Source organism: Anomalospiza imberbis, chromosome 4, assembly GCF_031753505.1.
Source record: "Anomalospiza imberbis isolate Cuckoo-Finch-1a 21T00152 chromosome 4, ASM3175350v1, whole genome shotgun sequence".
Lineage (NCBI taxonomy): Eukaryota > Metazoa > Chordata > Aves > Passeriformes > Viduidae > Anomalospiza > Anomalospiza imberbis.
In genome coordinates, this window is record NC_089684.1 from 48,550,289 (window position 1) to 48,567,841 (window position 17,553).

Here is a 17,553-nt window from a genome sequence, read left to right on the forward strand (position 1 = left end):
AAACAATATATGAATCCCACTTCACTGGAGTGTTTTACGTAGATATAGATACAAATTGATTTATGTTTGCAGGGGGTCTAAAGGTGATTCTGTGCGTTCGACGGCAGCTGTCGGAAGGCAGGCAGGCGGCGGCCAGAGCGAGGAACACCGGGAATTCCAGGGACGGCCGGGCCAGGGCCGCGCGGGCCGCTGCTGCCACCTGGCGGCCGCGCCGCGCCATCGCCCCGCGCCGGGCAGCCCCAGCAGCCACCCTGCCCAAAGAGCGGCACCTGGGCAGTAAAAAAGGCTGAGACAAAAACAAACCCAAAGCTGATATTTGAAACGTTTATTCGGTACAGCGATAATAGGTCCAAATTAAATTTCTTGAATATGTTTTATAACTGATCTCTCCAAACTTTTATGAAAACAAAAAATGCAAAAGGCAAAGTCCATTGCACCAAAAAAGCAACAATCTTAATTGGGATGCAACATTATTTTCTTTTCAAGTGCTTGTTGACACTTACTGACTTCTCTGGTTAGCTCCCAACATCTGCGAATACCTAGCATGAAACTTTAAATCCCGGTTTAGTTTTGCACAAACACAGTCAAATGAGAATATTTTCATAAGCACGAAGGATTTATAAAGTTTCTTGATACTCACAAATAACACATACCCAGAAACAAGCCTAAGCACTCAGCTGGTTGGCATAGAATGACCTGGCTGCATAAATAGGGAACCTATTTCCCATCTGCACGTCTGGAGTACCATGGAGTATTAAACACATCCTGTATATTTCTGTGCCCAGTCTAAACTGTGTACTCTGAAAGGAACAGGCTTTAACAGCAGCTGAGAGCACTATCAGAAATTTCTCTCAACACCCCTGCTTACACCCAGAATGTTCCACACTGCAGGGGCACAGCCAACCATCCATAAGTACACCCATACTTGTGATGCAGCTGACACATCAGTAAAAGGGAAAGATCTGATGTGGAGGGAATGTAGCAGGCACCTCTGCCTGCTTGTTCTGGCAGAGAGTCTTGCAGAGAAATAGCCTGGTACTTCAGGCACACAGGAAAATGATCAGCATCAGATCTCTTCTACATGGCAAAATGAAGCAGTACCAAGTAGCAAACTCCCACACTGAACCCTTACTCTCAGAAGTACTGCAGAGTTCACCAGCAAAAAGTAAAAGGGTGATGGTACAATAAATACTCTTCTCATCACCTCTACTGTTTACTCTGTAGTAACCACCTCTTACATTCAGAACCAGCTGGAACTGAGTGACTGTTTTGGTACAGACTCCACCAGAATCCATGTAGGAAGCACCAACACATTGCAAGAACAAATACAGAAAACAAAAGCATAGGGTATGTATCTGTTACTGTGTAGAGCTTCACAAACTGACTCAAAGCCTTGCCTATGAAAATTAAGATGGTACTAAATATTAGCTAGGTGCTTCATTTGTGAATCTGCTGACACAGTCCTGGCATCACAGAATCTCATGTTTCCTCTTTCACTGGGAAATGGTACTCCTGGGCTGGTTGCATAAAACACAACTGAAAAGACATGATATGCCATGTACAGCCCAGCTGATAGAAACATGGTAATATCTAACCAGTGAAGTTTTGAAGAAAGCTGTGACAAGTACAGGGATGTAATGCACATGTGAAACTATCTTCAGTCTTTGTGAGAAATAAGCAAAGCTGCCAAGTGGATTTGATCCCCTCAGGCTTATGTCCAGAAGAGAAATGAAGTTAGCAGAAATTCAGTCTGTTTTAATGGCAGGCAAACAGCAGGCTATTGACCCCGTGGCATTAAATGAACTACCATGTGGGAATCCAGAGCATCCCTCTGGCTGCCCTGGAAGGGCTGGGACCCTGGCAGGGGGTCAGGAGCCCCCCTGTACAGAGCCCCGAGATACACTGTCTCTGATCTCTGCCCATGGAAAAGATCTTTCAATCTTACAGGATGAATTACAAGCTCTGAGTGTTTGATGTAAGTAGTAATTAGCGTGGCATGGGTGCAAAAGTAGAATTTTAGGATCCTAGGTGAGGGGTTCAAAGGAGGCAAGATGGAGGAAACTGGGCGTGCCTTGTCCTTTTTCTTCTTCTTCAGCCCTCCATGTTTCTCTGTGGTGTTGGCATTTTTCTATTGGTTTAGGCTGGGGACACACTGTAAACAAGGGTGATGGGTATTGGCACATTATTGTAAATATACCACATGTAGTTTTTGGTATATAATGTTTATAACATCCCACTGAGGGGCAGAACCCCGCACACTGTCCTGCAAGATAGACCTGCTGCAGGTCAGAGAAAAAATATTTTAGAGAAGAAAGAATAAACAACCTTGAAGACCAGCACAGACAAATTATGAGTCCTTCTTTGGCAGCAGGACTGAAAGACAGAGACTTTCTACAATCTCGGGACCATCTAAATATCACAGATCCCGACACTACCAGGGGCAACAACCACTGTCTTCACATTCTTTCAGAGTTCTGAAAATTAGAAAAAAAAAACCAAAAAAACTTCACTGCAGCTTTTCCCCTTTTCCCCACACAGTTAACCACCTAAAAGGTCTCAGCTGCTATGTTATTTTGTGTCTTTATGCTTGATTGCACAGGTGTTACATAGCAGAATTGTGGTGGGTTGGCCCTGGCTGGACACCAGGTGCTGACCAAGCCCCTCTATCACTCCCCTTCTCAGCAGGACAGTGTGGGAGAAAATGAAGATGGACAAAATCCTCATGGATCAAGATAAAGGCAGTTTGATTTAAAAAAGGTTGTGTATGGAAGCAAATAAAGACACAAGATTTGTTCTCTACTTCCCATCAGCAGGTGATGTCCAGCTATTTCCTGGGAAGCAGGGCTTCAGTGTGTGTACCAGTTGCTTTGGAAGACAAACATCATTAATAACAAATACCTGGCTCTCTCCTCCCCACACCCTTCCTTCTCCAGCCTTCTCTTAAATGTTCTATCTGAGCAGATATCTTGCATTACAGAATATCCTCTGGTCAGTGGGTCAGCTGTCCTGGCTGTGTCCCCTCCCAAGCTCTTGCTCACCTCAGTCTCCTGGCTAGGGGGAGTGCTGGAGAGACAGCCTTGATGCTGTGGAGGGCTACTCAGCAGCAGCCAAAACACTGGAGTGTTACTGACACCCTTCTAGCTACCAATAGCACAGCACAGTGAGAGATACTATGGAAAAATTATCCCACCTCAGCCAGACTCAACAGAAGTGTTTAATTCAGCAAGGTAATAAGAGTGAGTATACTTTTTTAAGTCTTTTTTTCAGCAATTACTTGTTTCTCAATCTCTGCATTTAATGCCTTGGCAAGTATTTTCATTGCAACCTTTTTGTTTTGTTCTGAGAGTCTTTCCCACATGTCAACATCCATATGAGTAATTTTCCTTCACAGGTCCCAGCTTTGTGCAGGATCCTTTGTTCTTCCAGCTAAATCAGAGGGAATCGGAAGGAACAGAGCTAGCTTGTTAAAAGTCTGAATTCACCTGAAATTGAGGTGGTCCTCCTCAGGTAAAACTCAACATAGTTTGGGTACTATTGAAGTACATCCAATTTAAATTCATAGTTACTTAAACACAGGTTTAAAAAAAACAATTTGATCATAGCAGATGTATACAAATCCGATAACCATGAGTACAGTAAATAAATTAATACTTAAAAGAAGGGGCCATTTAGAAAACAAAAGAAAAAAAAACGCAGAAAGACTGTTTCCAAAAGCAACAGATACTTATAATAAATAACTGTGAGACTTTGAAATCTCTAGTTATGCAACTCAATAAAATGTAATAAGGAACTAATTTGTTTTTTTTAGCAGCATCTTAATTAGTTATCATTAGCTACAGTGTTCAGTGCATATAAAGCATTTTTCATCTGCTACTAATTAGAAAGGAAAATCTGAAGAATGACTTGGAAAATCATCCCCTAGGTATTAGCATACAAACAATGAGAGTAAGAATTGAATATATTTACAAAAGACAGGGCATTTGTTTATCTAATAGAAACAGTTGATAGCATTGTGAAGTTTGCTAAAAGGCAACAGACAAGCTGCTGTTCCAAATTTAGGGGCAGTAGGGAAAAGGACAAGTTCCACTGAGTGTGGAACAGTACATCATATATTCTCAGACCCCCTGGAGAACATGCAACAACTATTACCTGAATTTTAAGAGTTCTTCTGTAGTGATTAAAAAAAAAAAAGAGTATTTTCAAGTTGTGGAAACCAACAAAGCTTTTGGGGGAGGGGTGTGATTTCAGGCCTGTAGGTACCTAAGTGTGTAGTAATACCAAATAAATGTGTTAACTAGTCTGCTGTAGGCAGAAGTTACCAGGGAGGTGTTACATGCAGTCCACAGAGGTAGAAAAAAAAAACAGAATTGAAATCTAGAGGCAAAACTTAGATTGTTACATAGAATCTGAAAATCACTTCCACTGCAAGTATACTCCAAAACAATGACAGCAGCAGAGGCTCAGAGCATGACTCAAGAAAAGGTGCAAAACATTATTCTTTAGGACCTGGTAAAATTTCTGAGATAAAGACTTTATCAGAAGAACATGCAGGAATTAAAATTGTTTATATTAGAAAGTTAAATTCAAATGAAAGGCCAGTTTTGAAACAAAAGGTATTTTTATTGGTTGCCTGATAAGCCCCAGAGACCTCAGAAAGACATATTTTCCCTCACAAGCTTGCAAACACACCTTTCATGCCCTTGGCAAAGTATTTCTCAATCTTTCTAAACCTTGCTAGACAGGCTTATGGAATCACAGAATATACGGAGTTGGAAGGGATCTGCAAGGATGGGTCTTAAATTAATGACCTATATGGGGATCAAACCCACATTAAAACCTTGGCATTACTAGCATCATGCTCTAACAAACTGAGCTAAACTCAGATTTGCAAAAAAAAAAATGTATCATTATGTTCATGTATGACCCTAGATCTATTTTTTTTTCTTAAATACACACTCCCCTTTATTAGCTTCCCTTGTTTTACCCTTCAGTCATGTTTCTCCTCCGACAATTATGGTCCTGCCCAGTAAAGATTTATCCTGGTCTTCTATTATGGTAAGGCCTGAGTGAAGCCTACAAGCATGTGCATACACATATAATGAGAATTATGTGGCTTGCTCACTCTCCTACTCCAGTTTTCCCACTCCAGACTGAAGCACTGCCCTTTCAGACTACTAGCCCTTTCCAAACATCAAAATCTATCACCCCACACCTGTTTAATTACAGGTTAGGTAAGGCTGTGGAATTACTTGACTGCTTTTAAAGCAAAAAGAGAATCACTGAATTGTTAGGGTTGGAAAGGACCTCTGGAGATCATCGGGTCCAACCCCCCCTGCTGAGGCAAGGGTCACTTGGAGCAGGTGACACAGGAATGTGTCCAGGTGGGTTTTTCATCTCCAGAGATGGGGAAACTCCACGACCTCCCTGGGTAGCCTGCTCCAGTGCTTTGCCATTCTCAAGGTAAAGAAGTTCTTCACGTCAAGGTGGAATTTCTTGTTTTAGTTGATGGCCATTACTCCTCTTCCTGTCGCTGGGCACCACCAGAAAGGGTCTGGCACCATCCTCTGACACCAGCCTTTGAGATATTTACATGCACTCTCCAGACCCCCTCCCAGTTTTCTCCTCTGCAGACTAAACAGTCCCAGCTCCTGCAGTCTCTCCTCAAGAGACGCTCAGGACCTCTCATCATCCTTGCGGCCTCCACTGGACCCTCTCCAGTAGCTCCTTGCCTTTCTTGTAGTGAGGAGCCCAGAACTGGACACGTCACCCCAGATGTGGCCTCACCAGGGCTGACCGGAGTGGCAGGATCACCCTCGCCCTGCTGGCCACACTGTTCCAGATCCACCCCCAGGATACCACTGCCTTTCCTGCCCACAAGGGCACTGCCGGGTTATGGTCAGCCTGTGATTCACCAAGACGTTGATGCTTCACCTCATTAATCTTCTCCAGTAACTACACACGGCTTTTGCAGCTGCATCATGCAAACATTTAGGTTATAGGGTGTTATAAACGCCAATCACTTGGTTTTTAAAATTTTAAACGTTTAATAATAATAAAATAGTTATAAAAATAGTAATACAATTAGAGTAATGAAAATTTAGAGTTAGGACAATTACAAGACAATAAAAAGCAAAGAATTACGGACGTCCGGATGCTCTCAGGCACTTAAGCCCAATAAGCATGCCTTGTGAACAAAGGAATAATCTTTAAAAGCAGTAGCCTGTTGCATATTCATACATCTCATACATGATGCATAAATTCCTTGCAAATTAAGAACTTTTCTGGTTTTTGTCAACTTCTTCCCCTTAATCCTGGTGGTTCCATAAAGACGGAGAGAAGGTGGAAGAATGTTTGTCTTTTCCGATAAGGAGGCAGTAATTCTTTATGGGCCCCCATCATTGGCATCTCTGTGTGAAGAGTTTCTTCATTATCTCATCTCTTGCTTGATCTAGTAAAAAAAAAAACCCACATACATAGGCTCTATTTTAACTACAAAACTACATATACCATACTATTAAAATGTTAATACAGCACTTCTAATCAATATAACATAATACATATAGTATTCAATTCAATATTTGCGAAAAGCCAATCATAAAATATGCATTTTTCACATAGGGGAACCTTTTTCCATTGTGATCTCAATGTGCTCCACAGCAGAGGGGCTGCAAAGGAGCTCTCGAGCACAGCCGCGCTCCAGGCTGGAGCGCCCCGAGCGCCCCGTAGCTGCCGGACCCCTCGGCTGGGGCCGGCCGAGCGCCCCCCGACTCCCGGACGCACAGGCCGGAAACGCAGCGGGGCCAAGGAGCCATTTCCCGTCCTCCCTGGCGCTTCCGGGTCGCGCGCCGGGTTCCGCTGGAGGCGGCGGGGCGGGAGCTGCGGGGCGGGCGGCTGTTCCCGTCCTCCTCCTCCTCCTCCTCCTCCTCCTCCTCCTCCTCCTCCTCCTCCTCCGCTTCATCTCGTCCTCGTCCTGGTGCCGCTCGTGACCGCCGCGGGCTGTCCCGGGTGAGCGGGGCCGGGCAGGGCGCGCCGTCGCCGGCCGTGCGAGTGCCCGCGGGCGGGGAAGGGGAGGCCGCGGGGACCCGGGGCTCTGTGCCGGCGGCGCTCCGGCTGCAGGTCTCTTCCTCTGCCAGTATAGGTTTATCACCTCTCCCTCCCCACCATCGCCAAACAAAACAAAGAAAAAGTGTCCTTTGCAGAGAATTCGCCGTGGTTCTGCTGCTGTCCGTGGGTCCCTGCTCTCGAGAGCATCCTCGTGTTCCCAGCGTAAAATTGCTGGGATTTTATAAAACCGGCCTAAAGTGTGTTCCTGCTGGCCTGCTTTTCCTTCTCGGGGATATGCGTTAACTCTTTTGGGTATGTGCGAATAGCGTTTCCTCGGCAAAGGTGAGTTCGACTTGTCACGGCTCAGCTGTCCAGGGAGATGGAGCGGCACAGGCAGCAGACGGTGATGATAACTTTGGTCCTTCTTTAGCGGGACAAACATGGTACCCTGTTAAGTACTTTAATTCATGTTTGTTTTGAAACAGCCACTCATTTTGGGTCAGCTAAAAGTAGTGTGGTCTGTCACACCGGTGGCCCCAGGCTTCTGGCAACTGTGTTGTGTTCTGGCTAATGCCGAGCACACCCAGCCGTGGGAAAAGAAGAGTAACGCATCTCAAACTGGGGAAAGAGCCTCAGTCTTTCTGGAGTAATTACCGGACTCTGTTAAGCAGAAATTAATGGAAAATAAATTTCACTTAAATGCAGGAGATGCATGTATACTTCTAGCAACCAAGCTTGTTTTCTGGATATTCATCTTAAAAGTTGATACAATTGCACTCAAAGCCTTTTAAATTTCTGTGAGTATTTTTTCTTGTGAATTTTAAACATTTCAAATATCTCTAATGCTTTAACTTTTTTTTTTTTGCAGATTAATAAACTTACTGAAGCATTGTTAAGGAGCTAGAATGGGAGTGAAAATTTAATCCCAATTAGGTATTTTGATTATAGGAACATGGGATTACTCTGGGTCTTGTTTTCAAAGTTGTAGGCATTCAGCTGGTTATAAGAAACAGGAATTAATCGTGATATTTAAGTATTTCCTCTTTTCTCATGGTAACGACAAAAATACTGAAGTTCAAAATGGTTTGTTCTCATCTTGTTTTAGCTTTTTCCTATTAATTGCTTTAAATTAGTCTGTGGACTTTAATAAATATTTGACTGCAATCTATCATCTGGATTCCGTAGCTTTTCTGTTTATTGTCCAGCTTGAACTAGGACTGCAAGAGTGTGGTATGCTAATGCAAGTCATTGGTATGGAAGATGATTTTTTTAATCTCCTCTGTAATCTAAGAGTTTTACAACTACTTATATGGTGCTTATTTTTAAAATTACAACATTCTCTCCAGGTTTAAGTTTTTTTTATCATACAAGTTCTTCACTGCCATAATGAGGCTAGTAATTCTTGAAGATTATGATCAGGCTAGTGAATGGGCAGCCAAATACATCTGTAATCGTATTATCCAGTTCAAGCCAAGTCAAGGAAGATACTTCACACTTGGTCTACCAACAGGCAAGTTTTATTCTAAGTCTTTGTAAATAACTAAGCCTAGAACAAAGTTTGTATCACTGGTAGCACGTACAGTATTTAAAAGAACATAAGTATTTTTGGTAATATTCTAACTTTTTTTTTTAAATACGGATTTGATTTCTGTGAAAAGTTTTGATAGTTTGAGAAACTGATAAATACTAAATGAGAAACAGCAGACTGCTTGTATGTTGAAAAGCACTGTAGCAAAATTTGACTGTGAAAGTATTTAAATACACTGAAAATGTGCAGATACGCAGAACAGTAGAAAAATTTTATTTAACAGGGAGTACACCTTTGGGATGCTACAAAAAGCTGATAGAATATCACAAAAATGGAGATCTCTCTTTCAAATATGTAAAGACTTTCAACATGGATGAATATGTAGGTAAGATGTGCTATTATTTGAGAACATACTGTACTGTTATTAATTTTTTTCCTCATAAAAACTATTAAATACTTTTTCAAAGTACCAGGTTATTCTAATATGTTTGTATTCCTATATTGGACTGGTGTCCCAGCATTTTTCTCTACAAAATTGCTTTATCTACAAAAATGCAGAAATAAACACCGGGCTAAATCCAGTGCTTCATAGTACTTCTGTAGAAATTATGTTGTCATGTAATGCTGGGACTGCATTCCTATTGAAGACTTTACACTCTGGGATAAGATGTATGTGGAGGGAATGTAAACCAGTTACTTTGTATGTGCCAACAGGAAACCTTTCTTCTCGATGTAGTTTCAAATTGTGCTTTATTTGACTCAGGTTTGCCTTGCATGTCCTACATCTGTTACATACAGACTAGAATTAAGACTGTTTGGTTAAATCCTGTCATATAGTAATTTCACTATAAATCATTTCAGGGCTTCCCAGAAATCATCCAGAGAGCTATCACTCCTATATGTGGAATAACTTTTTTAAGCATATTGACATAGATCCGAATAATGCTCATATCCTTGATGGGAATGCACCAGACTTACAGGCGGAATGTGATGCATTTGAAAAGAAAATTGAAGAAGCAGGGGGGATTGATCTGTTTGTTGGAGGTATGAGGAAATGCTCTATGGTTAGTTACAATTCAAGCACATACACTGATTCTTTAATCAATAATTTTTTGACTTGACTAAAACCCAGTTTTTTTAGTTATTGTGTAAGGAAGTTCTGTGTCTAACAAAGAATCAGTATAAATTCCAAAACCAGAATGGTTGGTGTCCAGGTTACTAATGACTTAAGTAGGTTTTTGCTGAAAATGGGGAAGCAAAAGGAAAAGATGAGCCCTTTTTTATTCATTTACAATGTTTGAGGATATGTGTTGACTTTCAGGTCTGGAATGATTTATTTTTTTTAACTTTGAAAAGGCATTGGTCCAGATGGCCACATTGCATTCAATGAACCCGGATCAAGTTTGTCTTCACGAACAAGATTAAAGACTTTAGCAATGGACACCATTTTGGCAAATGCTAAATACTTTGATGGAGACTTATCTAAAGTACCAACTATGGCGCTAACTGTTGGTGTGGGTACAGTGATGGATGCTAGAGAAGTAAGAACTCATTTAGTTCTAGTTGCATGTGTGTTTTCAAGATAAGTTGGTATTGATACTGGGATTGAAAGTAAAGAGACCTTTGTTTTGCAGGTGATGATTCTTATAACAGGTGCACATAAGGCTTTTGCATTGTACAAAGCAATTGAAGAAGGAGTCAATCATATGTGGACAGTTTCCGCTTTCCAACAACACCCTCGCACTATCTTTGTGTGTGATGAAGATGCTACTTTAGAACTAAGAGTTAAAACTGTGAAGTACTTTAAAGGTGAGCACTGAATCAGAGGTCACACGTTTACGCAAAACCGACAGCTTTGAAATTATATTGATTTAAATCTGAGCCTTCCAACACTTTCCAGTCACTAATTATAATGTTATATATTCAAAATATAAATACTACCTTATTTCTTGTGTTTGGAAAATTGCCAGGAGGCATAGCTTGTGCTACCTACATTCCAGACAAATCTACTTGGGAAGAGTATTTCCTTTGCTTTCAGTTTGAAACAATAGTTTAGTAATCTTTACCTTTAAACAGCAGCAATCTGGTGTTCCAGAATACAAGTCTTAAGTATACTGGAAAGATTAGTTTAAAAAAAATCTTAATACATTTATTAATCCTGATACATTTCCATGCTGCTTTTACTATGTGCTGTAATGTGATGTCTAGTAAACTGTGATACAGAGTTTGAAGCCACCTGAGAACATTTTTCATGTGCAATTAGCATAACAATCTATACTGCCTTTGAAAACATTGCACCCTTTTACTGTGTGTGTTTTTTGTATTTCTAGAAGGTATATTGGGGCAAACTTAAAGTAAGTCAGGATATTTGATAGTAATGGAGACTTCCTAGACTGAATTCTGTTTGACTGAGACAGTAGAAGCTGAGAAAAGTAGTTTTCTCCTGACTGTACTAGCACAGGACGTGCAGTTGTGTGACTCAGTTGTTAGTCACACTAGCGTAGGTACCTGTAGTATCTGAGGTATCAGAGATAAAGATTGTCATTTATTAAATTCTTTTATAGAGCATTATATCACCAGTCCTCATATAGGTACTGGTTTGCAATTTGGACATTTCTGTGATATTTATCCTGATACCTCTTGTGGCCAGCTTGTAAATTTTGTATTTTTCAGTATGTTGTTCTCTGCTATGTATTTGTGGGGTAGGAGGGAGGGTTAGTCTTTTCTTGTATCACACTGCTAGATAGCACTTACTGTTGTTTTCAAAGATAAACTTCTCTAACTGCTTGGATAAGTTTTAAACATTATCCTGTATTTTACATAAGCAGAGGCTTTGCTTGGGAAACACAAACCTGATGTAGAATCACTAAATACAAATGACACTGAACATTGCTTTAAAAAACATCAAGGGCTATTTTATGTTTATTTATATTACTAACATCAAGGGCTAATTTATGAATGTGTGCTATTGTCTCACTGTATTTACCCTGTAATACAGAGCAGTAGAACTTTTAAAAAGATGGTTTATTTTAAACTTACTTAATTTTACCTACTCTCAAATCAGTGAGATTTTTTTCCCCTTATAAGATGGAGGAGAAGTCAGTGTGGGTCAAATTTTGAATTATTTTTGAATCTTGATCTTCAGGTTAGACTTCTTAGGGAAGCTAGGAAATTAATAATATTGCTGTTTATGGTAGTGATTTATGGAGATTTTTCAACACTTAAAACTTTCATTATGAAACTGCTTTTTTTTTTTTGTTTTATGATGATGTACCACACGGTCTGGTAAATAGATTAACCTATCCCATTTTTTCTAACCTTCTGAAAACCTATAATAGGCTAAAATTATCAAGTGTGCTTATGGTCTTACTTGCAACTTTCTTGAAGAATCAAACAGAAAATGAATTTTGAATTTTCTGATTTTTCTGCAGATAAGTTAGTTCAGGATAGTTTTTTCCATACTTACACATGCTCCTCTTAAACCTGTGTGCAGAAATATGTTTATTCAAAGCATACTTGAATATCCAGTGGGACTTTCCTTTGAAGTAATTGTTTTGGCATCTAGCAAGTCTGGTGCATTCCTTTAAAAAAATCGTTTGTTTCTCACTGTTTTTCCTGTAACATTTTCACTAACAGGATTTAAATATCCTTCATTAAGTATGACAGAAGCTATACTTTGTAACCATTTTTCATACATCTAGGAAGTGGGTAATTATTTCATTTCCCCTTTTTAGAAGAGGAAAATATTGGTAGGAAGTTAAATGTTTTAAAGCTCAAAACATGTTTCTAGTTTGCATAGTGTATGCAGCTGTTACTCTTTCTGGACAAATGACTTTTATGTCAAATGTATATTTAAGTTTTTGTCACTGTTAAACTGAAAAAATATTATACTTGATCTGACATCTGTATTTTATATTAAATAATCACATAGTGATTAGTAATAGATGCTGCATAAATGCCTTTTTTTATGGTCACCTACAGTAATGACCTTAGATTGTATAGTTAACTCAAATTTCATGTTGCTGCAGTGACACCAAGGTTGCCACCAGCTGCATCATGTAGCAAAGGTATTTGAATATTCTTTGCCATAGTTAATAAATATGCCATACTGTGAAATTTCTTTCATGGTTTTTAAGAAAATTACTTTTAGTGTTTAGTGCATATTTTAATTCTAGAAGTTAAATCTTTAGTTCAATATTAAAATGTACTTTTACTGTGCAGATTGTGAGCACTGATCATTACTGTTATTAGTCCTCAAGGTGAAATGAGGTTAAAAACCTGCCAGTGATCCAATGTCGTACATACCTAGATGTAGGTACCATTTTTACTAAGTTATAGCAAAGTTAAGAAGGAAGCATCTTTTTTTATTAATTGCACTTCAGCATTTATCAGAATTAAAGCAGTTGAAGAGGAAAAAAAATAATCCCCCTAATCATAGCTATGGAGGACTTGTATAGAAAGAAAGAAAAACAAAAAGCCCAGCTACAACAGAAAACAGTTCAACTGCTGAAATTGAGTCTGCACTAAGAGTCTGGATAATTTAATTTGATTTTGCCTGTCTAGGACCACAAGTACATGATAACTACAGAGACATCACCACAGTGCTAGAACATTGCAAAAGAACTCAAGCTGTCAAAGTCTTACTGTGTGTGCATCTGATTTTTATGGCAAATTGTGGTGTGAGGGACTTACTTTGCTGTTACACAGTTTTTAATACATGGAAGATACATTCAGTTCATTTGGAAGTATTCCAGATGTGTTTTTTGGGTCTGTTATCAGGGAACTATCTGGTCCTTGCTTAGCTGATACTGAATATGTCAATAGTATGCAAGTGATACAGGAATATTTCTGCTGTCTCTGACTCTGAACTACTTTAAATAGCCATTGTTGTTCTCTTCAATGAACTATTTAAATGTATACTTTGAAGCAAATTCCAAATAAAAATGTGGATAGAAGAACATGTTAACAAAGTATAACTAATGTAAAGCTGGCATTGTTGCTTTCCCCCCAAGGTTTAATGCATGTGCACAATAAGCTTGTGGACCCACTGTACAGTATGAAAGAAAACTGAAAGAAGACTGAAGAGGAACTCCATGTGGGTCAGCAGCAACAGTTTTAGGTAGCAGATGAGTTCACTGCTATGCAATATGCTGAAAACTGTTTAAAATGGGAAATCCTAGGTACTGTATTTTCAAAAAGGTCCAATATCTGTACATTCACATTCCATCTGTTTGCTGTGTTGTGCATTTTGCTTTAACATTTGGAGCTCTGCTGTTGGCTGACATCACTAAATGGCAAAGAACAAACTTGGGAGAGACTGCACGTTATGTAGAGAGGGGAAAAGCAGAGCACTTACTCTAGCACAGCAATGTATTGCATCTGCCTCATGTTAGAGATGATGACACTTCATTTCCCAGAATTCTTAATTTTTGGCTTGGTTAGTGTAATTTACATTTTGCATTTGTGTCTCTAGGCAGAATGGTTTTGGCCTTTCCTAATACTATGGACTTGTAATAGTTGTACAATTTCTACTATGAAATGTTCTGTTTACACGTATCTTATGTACACTGAGCTTTTGCACTTGGTTGCCTTAAATTTGTCTTAAACAGTTTTTGGGCATCTCAAATCCTGCTGTATATTTTGGGCAAATGAAGATACAAAAACAGTGCCTAAAAATGCACCAAATTCTTTGAAGTTACAAATCGCTCCATGGATAAAAATATTAAACTTCTACAATAGCACTTTCTCCTCTCATGTACTTCAAATTACTTTAGGATTTTTATATTTTTGGTAATCAAGCTTTATACATAAGGAAGAAATCTCAGCGTTCCTTCCTGGAGGTACCTGGTCAATTATATAACTGATGTTACAATTAAACGCCTGAAAAGGGCTTAATTTACAGGACTATAATGTCTGCAAATGATCATTTAAAGCCAACAGTTAATCACTTTTTCATTGTATCATTGTAGACACTGAGCTGTTACAAGGAATGTTATTTCCTACTTTGAATATAAGTAAAACCTAAATATAAGTCTCTTAGTTTCAAAATTGTTTCATTTCAAATATAAATTGTCATGACCAAATACTTCAGAGTTTCAGGGAGTGATTAGGTACCAAAAGAGAAAGATAAGAATTTACTGATGAAGACTTGTTTTGGGAAAGCCCTTGTTAAAAATACTCACTGCAAGAAAGTACAACTAAGCAGAACTTCAACAATTTAACTTTTCACCTAAATGACAGGGATGTAGTCCTTATTACAAAATCACATTATCTCCCCAGGGATGTGGCAGGCTCACCTTTCATCTAGGTGACTTTTCTAGACTTATCTAGGCTCACCTTTCTCATAAATGGTCTTGCAGAATACTTTCAAATCTGGACTGTTCTCTGATTCTGTGAAATTACAAAAGCATGGAAGAATCAGTCTGTAGCAGTGTAGGAAGCCAGGCCTAGTGTTTCAATTCTCAACAGCACACTGAACATCCACACATTTAAAACAGGCTTTCAGTTTTGAGGCTCAGTTTATGCATGTGTATTTTTGAAGCAAAATGCAACACTGTGGGAGAAAAAGTTGAAAAGACTGCTTTTCAGAGAAATGCTGTTACAGGTAATGTATGACTCAAAACACAGTGTTAGGTTTGCCATTAGCCTTTACTGCTAAGCAAGTTTATAAGCAATTCTATTACAAAAAGCATGAAACTAAAAGTAGTAATGAATTTAGGTTAGTATTGAAGTAATTGAATCAGGTTTCATCTTGATGATGATCATACTTCACATGGCAAAGTGGAGAATTCTTTTTAAACAATATTCTTGTTCTTTATTCCAGCACACCTTTCAGTCACGTGCCTTGCCTAGCACCCTTACTCATTAAAGCCCTTTGTGTTCTCAAGATGTGTGAGATCACAGAATTAGTGTCTTTCTCCATTTTCAACTACCCGACCTTCTGTGAAACACAGGCCAGTTTAAATACTGGTTCAGCAGAACCTCTCTGTCCTTGAGTGGGTCTGGGACTGTTACTGTCTCTTTTAATGCAGTTTTTCGTTGTTCTCGAGATTGTTTCTCTTGTTAAACTATTTTTTTTTAATTTTGACTGCTATATTATGTATTTTTTTTAAGTACTACCATGTTGTTTCCATTATTTCATTCTTTAAGATACTTCCAATCATTTTATGAAATATCATTTCTTCAGGAGAGTACCTTCCAAGCTTGTCAAGTTCTAAGAGCAAGTCAACCCTTTAAGTTGCATAAGATTTAACCTGTTACTCTGCAGTAATGGCAAAGCAAGCATTTTCAAGTTCAGGAGGTCTTGAAAGTAAATTCTAAGTTAGCCTAGCACATCAAGGTTACCATTTTATTCTTCTTCTCATTTTAAGATATTTCCAAAGGAAAGGAGGAAACAAAAAAGTAACTAGATAGAATCAGGTACATTTGTGTCAAAAACTAATATTTCATATACCAGTTCATTTAAAGTTCTTGTTCTCAAAACTGATATATGTACAAGTCCTCTCAGAATTAAGACTACAATTTGTTTTTTTTTTTTTCTGCCTCAGGTGACTATAGTAAAGCTAAAACAGATTCTCAAGGCAGCTCTATCTATCCATGTAACTCATTTAATTAGGTAGCATACACTTGATGTGTCTGTCACTCAGCAAGGACATGATTTACTGTTTGGATAATGTCTCGCTCACCTTTAGCTTCTGCCTTATTCCTCAGTACAGAACCAGTGCTGGTAGGTCTAGTTCAAGGAGTGGGGAGGACATTGTTTTAGCTCCTTGGCTCCTAGCATGTATCCCTGCAGCTCTAGTTCCTTAAACGCTAGCTTTTACAGGGGAGGAATAACAAATGTGTTAGAGAGCCTTTATCCACAGCATCCTTCCTTTTTTCAGGGTCAGTAGCAGCAGCTTAGGTACCTTTATTAAAGGTACAGATACCTTGTTCACATCCAGATCTTTGGTTTTTCAGTGCACCTGAAACAGCCTCAAATAAATAAAAACCAAAACACAACCAAACAGAAAAAAGCCCCAACAAGTCATTAAAGTATCAGAATTCCCTGTCCCCATTTTCTGTACTCTGAAACTAATACAGGTTGAAAGGGAACATGTCCTGTTCAATTCCATCCCTCCAAAGATTTTCCCAATTCCTCCTTGTACACAGGCTGAAATAAAACTAGCTTATGACTAAAGTGTAGGTACAAGCCTAAATTTAAGGGCCGACTTTCCTGGTGATTGAGTACTTTAGTAGGTATGACTAGCAATTTGTTCTCTAATAAATATTTAATAACAAGAAATTAAGATCTGTGAAGAGCAAAACTAGTCCCTGAAGCTCAAAAAAGCAGCTCAAAAGCTTTTGGAGGTGGGTAAACCATTGTAAATACAGTACACAGTAGGGTCATTAACTTATGTTTATAATTGCTTTGTGTATACTTCCAAAAGTAACACCTCATGTTATGCACACCACACTGCAGCATTTTACTGGGGATGCACTGGCAAACTTTAGTATGTAAACAATATAAATGAAACTTAACGAGCTACACCAAAATATGCTATAACCAAACCTTCATGTTAAATAATTTTTTTAAGGCCTGAATTGGTCTTACTAGTGGAACAGTTACAGATCCTGTGTTTTCCTCTATGAAAACTTACCATTTCCCTGGTGATGAGCACAGATAGGCTGAACTAATGGTAAACTTACACACTTCAACTGGTTTAAAATAAACAGCATGGTAAATTTTAAAAGTTTTGATTTTTTCATCTGATGTGGTTTCCCAGCATCACAATTTCCTGACAACAGCAACTTTAGAGAAAGTGAAACAGGAAACAGCTTGATCCTTTTGTGTCAACAGTTCAAACTTTAAAAGAAAAAAAAAAAAAAAACCAATACAGCATTGTTTGTCTATATATACCTTTAAATTATTTTTATAACCTTTTGCCATATGGTTCCTTTCTGTGTATAGAGACTTGCAATGCAAAGAACCCCCAAAATTA

The 17,553-nt window shown here is 38.9% G+C and overlaps 1 protein-coding gene across 1 annotated transcript; it reads left to right on the top strand.

Annotated features, from left to right (window-relative positions):
• Positions 1 to 6,873: 6,873 nt before the first annotated feature.
• Positions 6,874 to 14,603, top strand: GNPDA2 (glucosamine-6-phosphate deaminase 2). The gene is made up of 7 exons (XM_068188424.1): positions 6,874 to 7,005; positions 8,391 to 8,558; positions 8,860 to 8,957; positions 9,434 to 9,616; positions 9,929 to 10,113; positions 10,207 to 10,381; positions 13,585 to 14,603. Exons 2-7 carry the CDS (start codon positions 8,431 to 8,433, stop codon positions 13,641 to 13,643), a joined length of 828 nt encoding a protein of 275 aa, XP_068044525.1. The 5' UTR covers positions 6,874 to 7,005; positions 8,391 to 8,430; the 3' UTR covers positions 13,644 to 14,603.
• Positions 14,604 to 17,553: the final 2,950 nt, after the last annotated feature.

Coding starts and splice junctions, on each gene's coding strand:
- GNPDA2 (XM_068188424.1), top strand. CDS start 8,431: ATGAGGCTAGTAATTCTTGAAGATTATGATCAGGCTAGTGAATGGGCA. Junction 8,958..9,433: donor CAACATGGATGAATATGTAG/GTAAGATGTGCT, acceptor AAATCATTTCAG/GGCTTCCCAGAAATCATCCA. Junction 10,114..10,206: donor CAGTGATGGATGCTAGAGAA/GTAAGAACTCAT, acceptor TTTGTTTTGCAG/GTGATGATTCTTATAACAGG.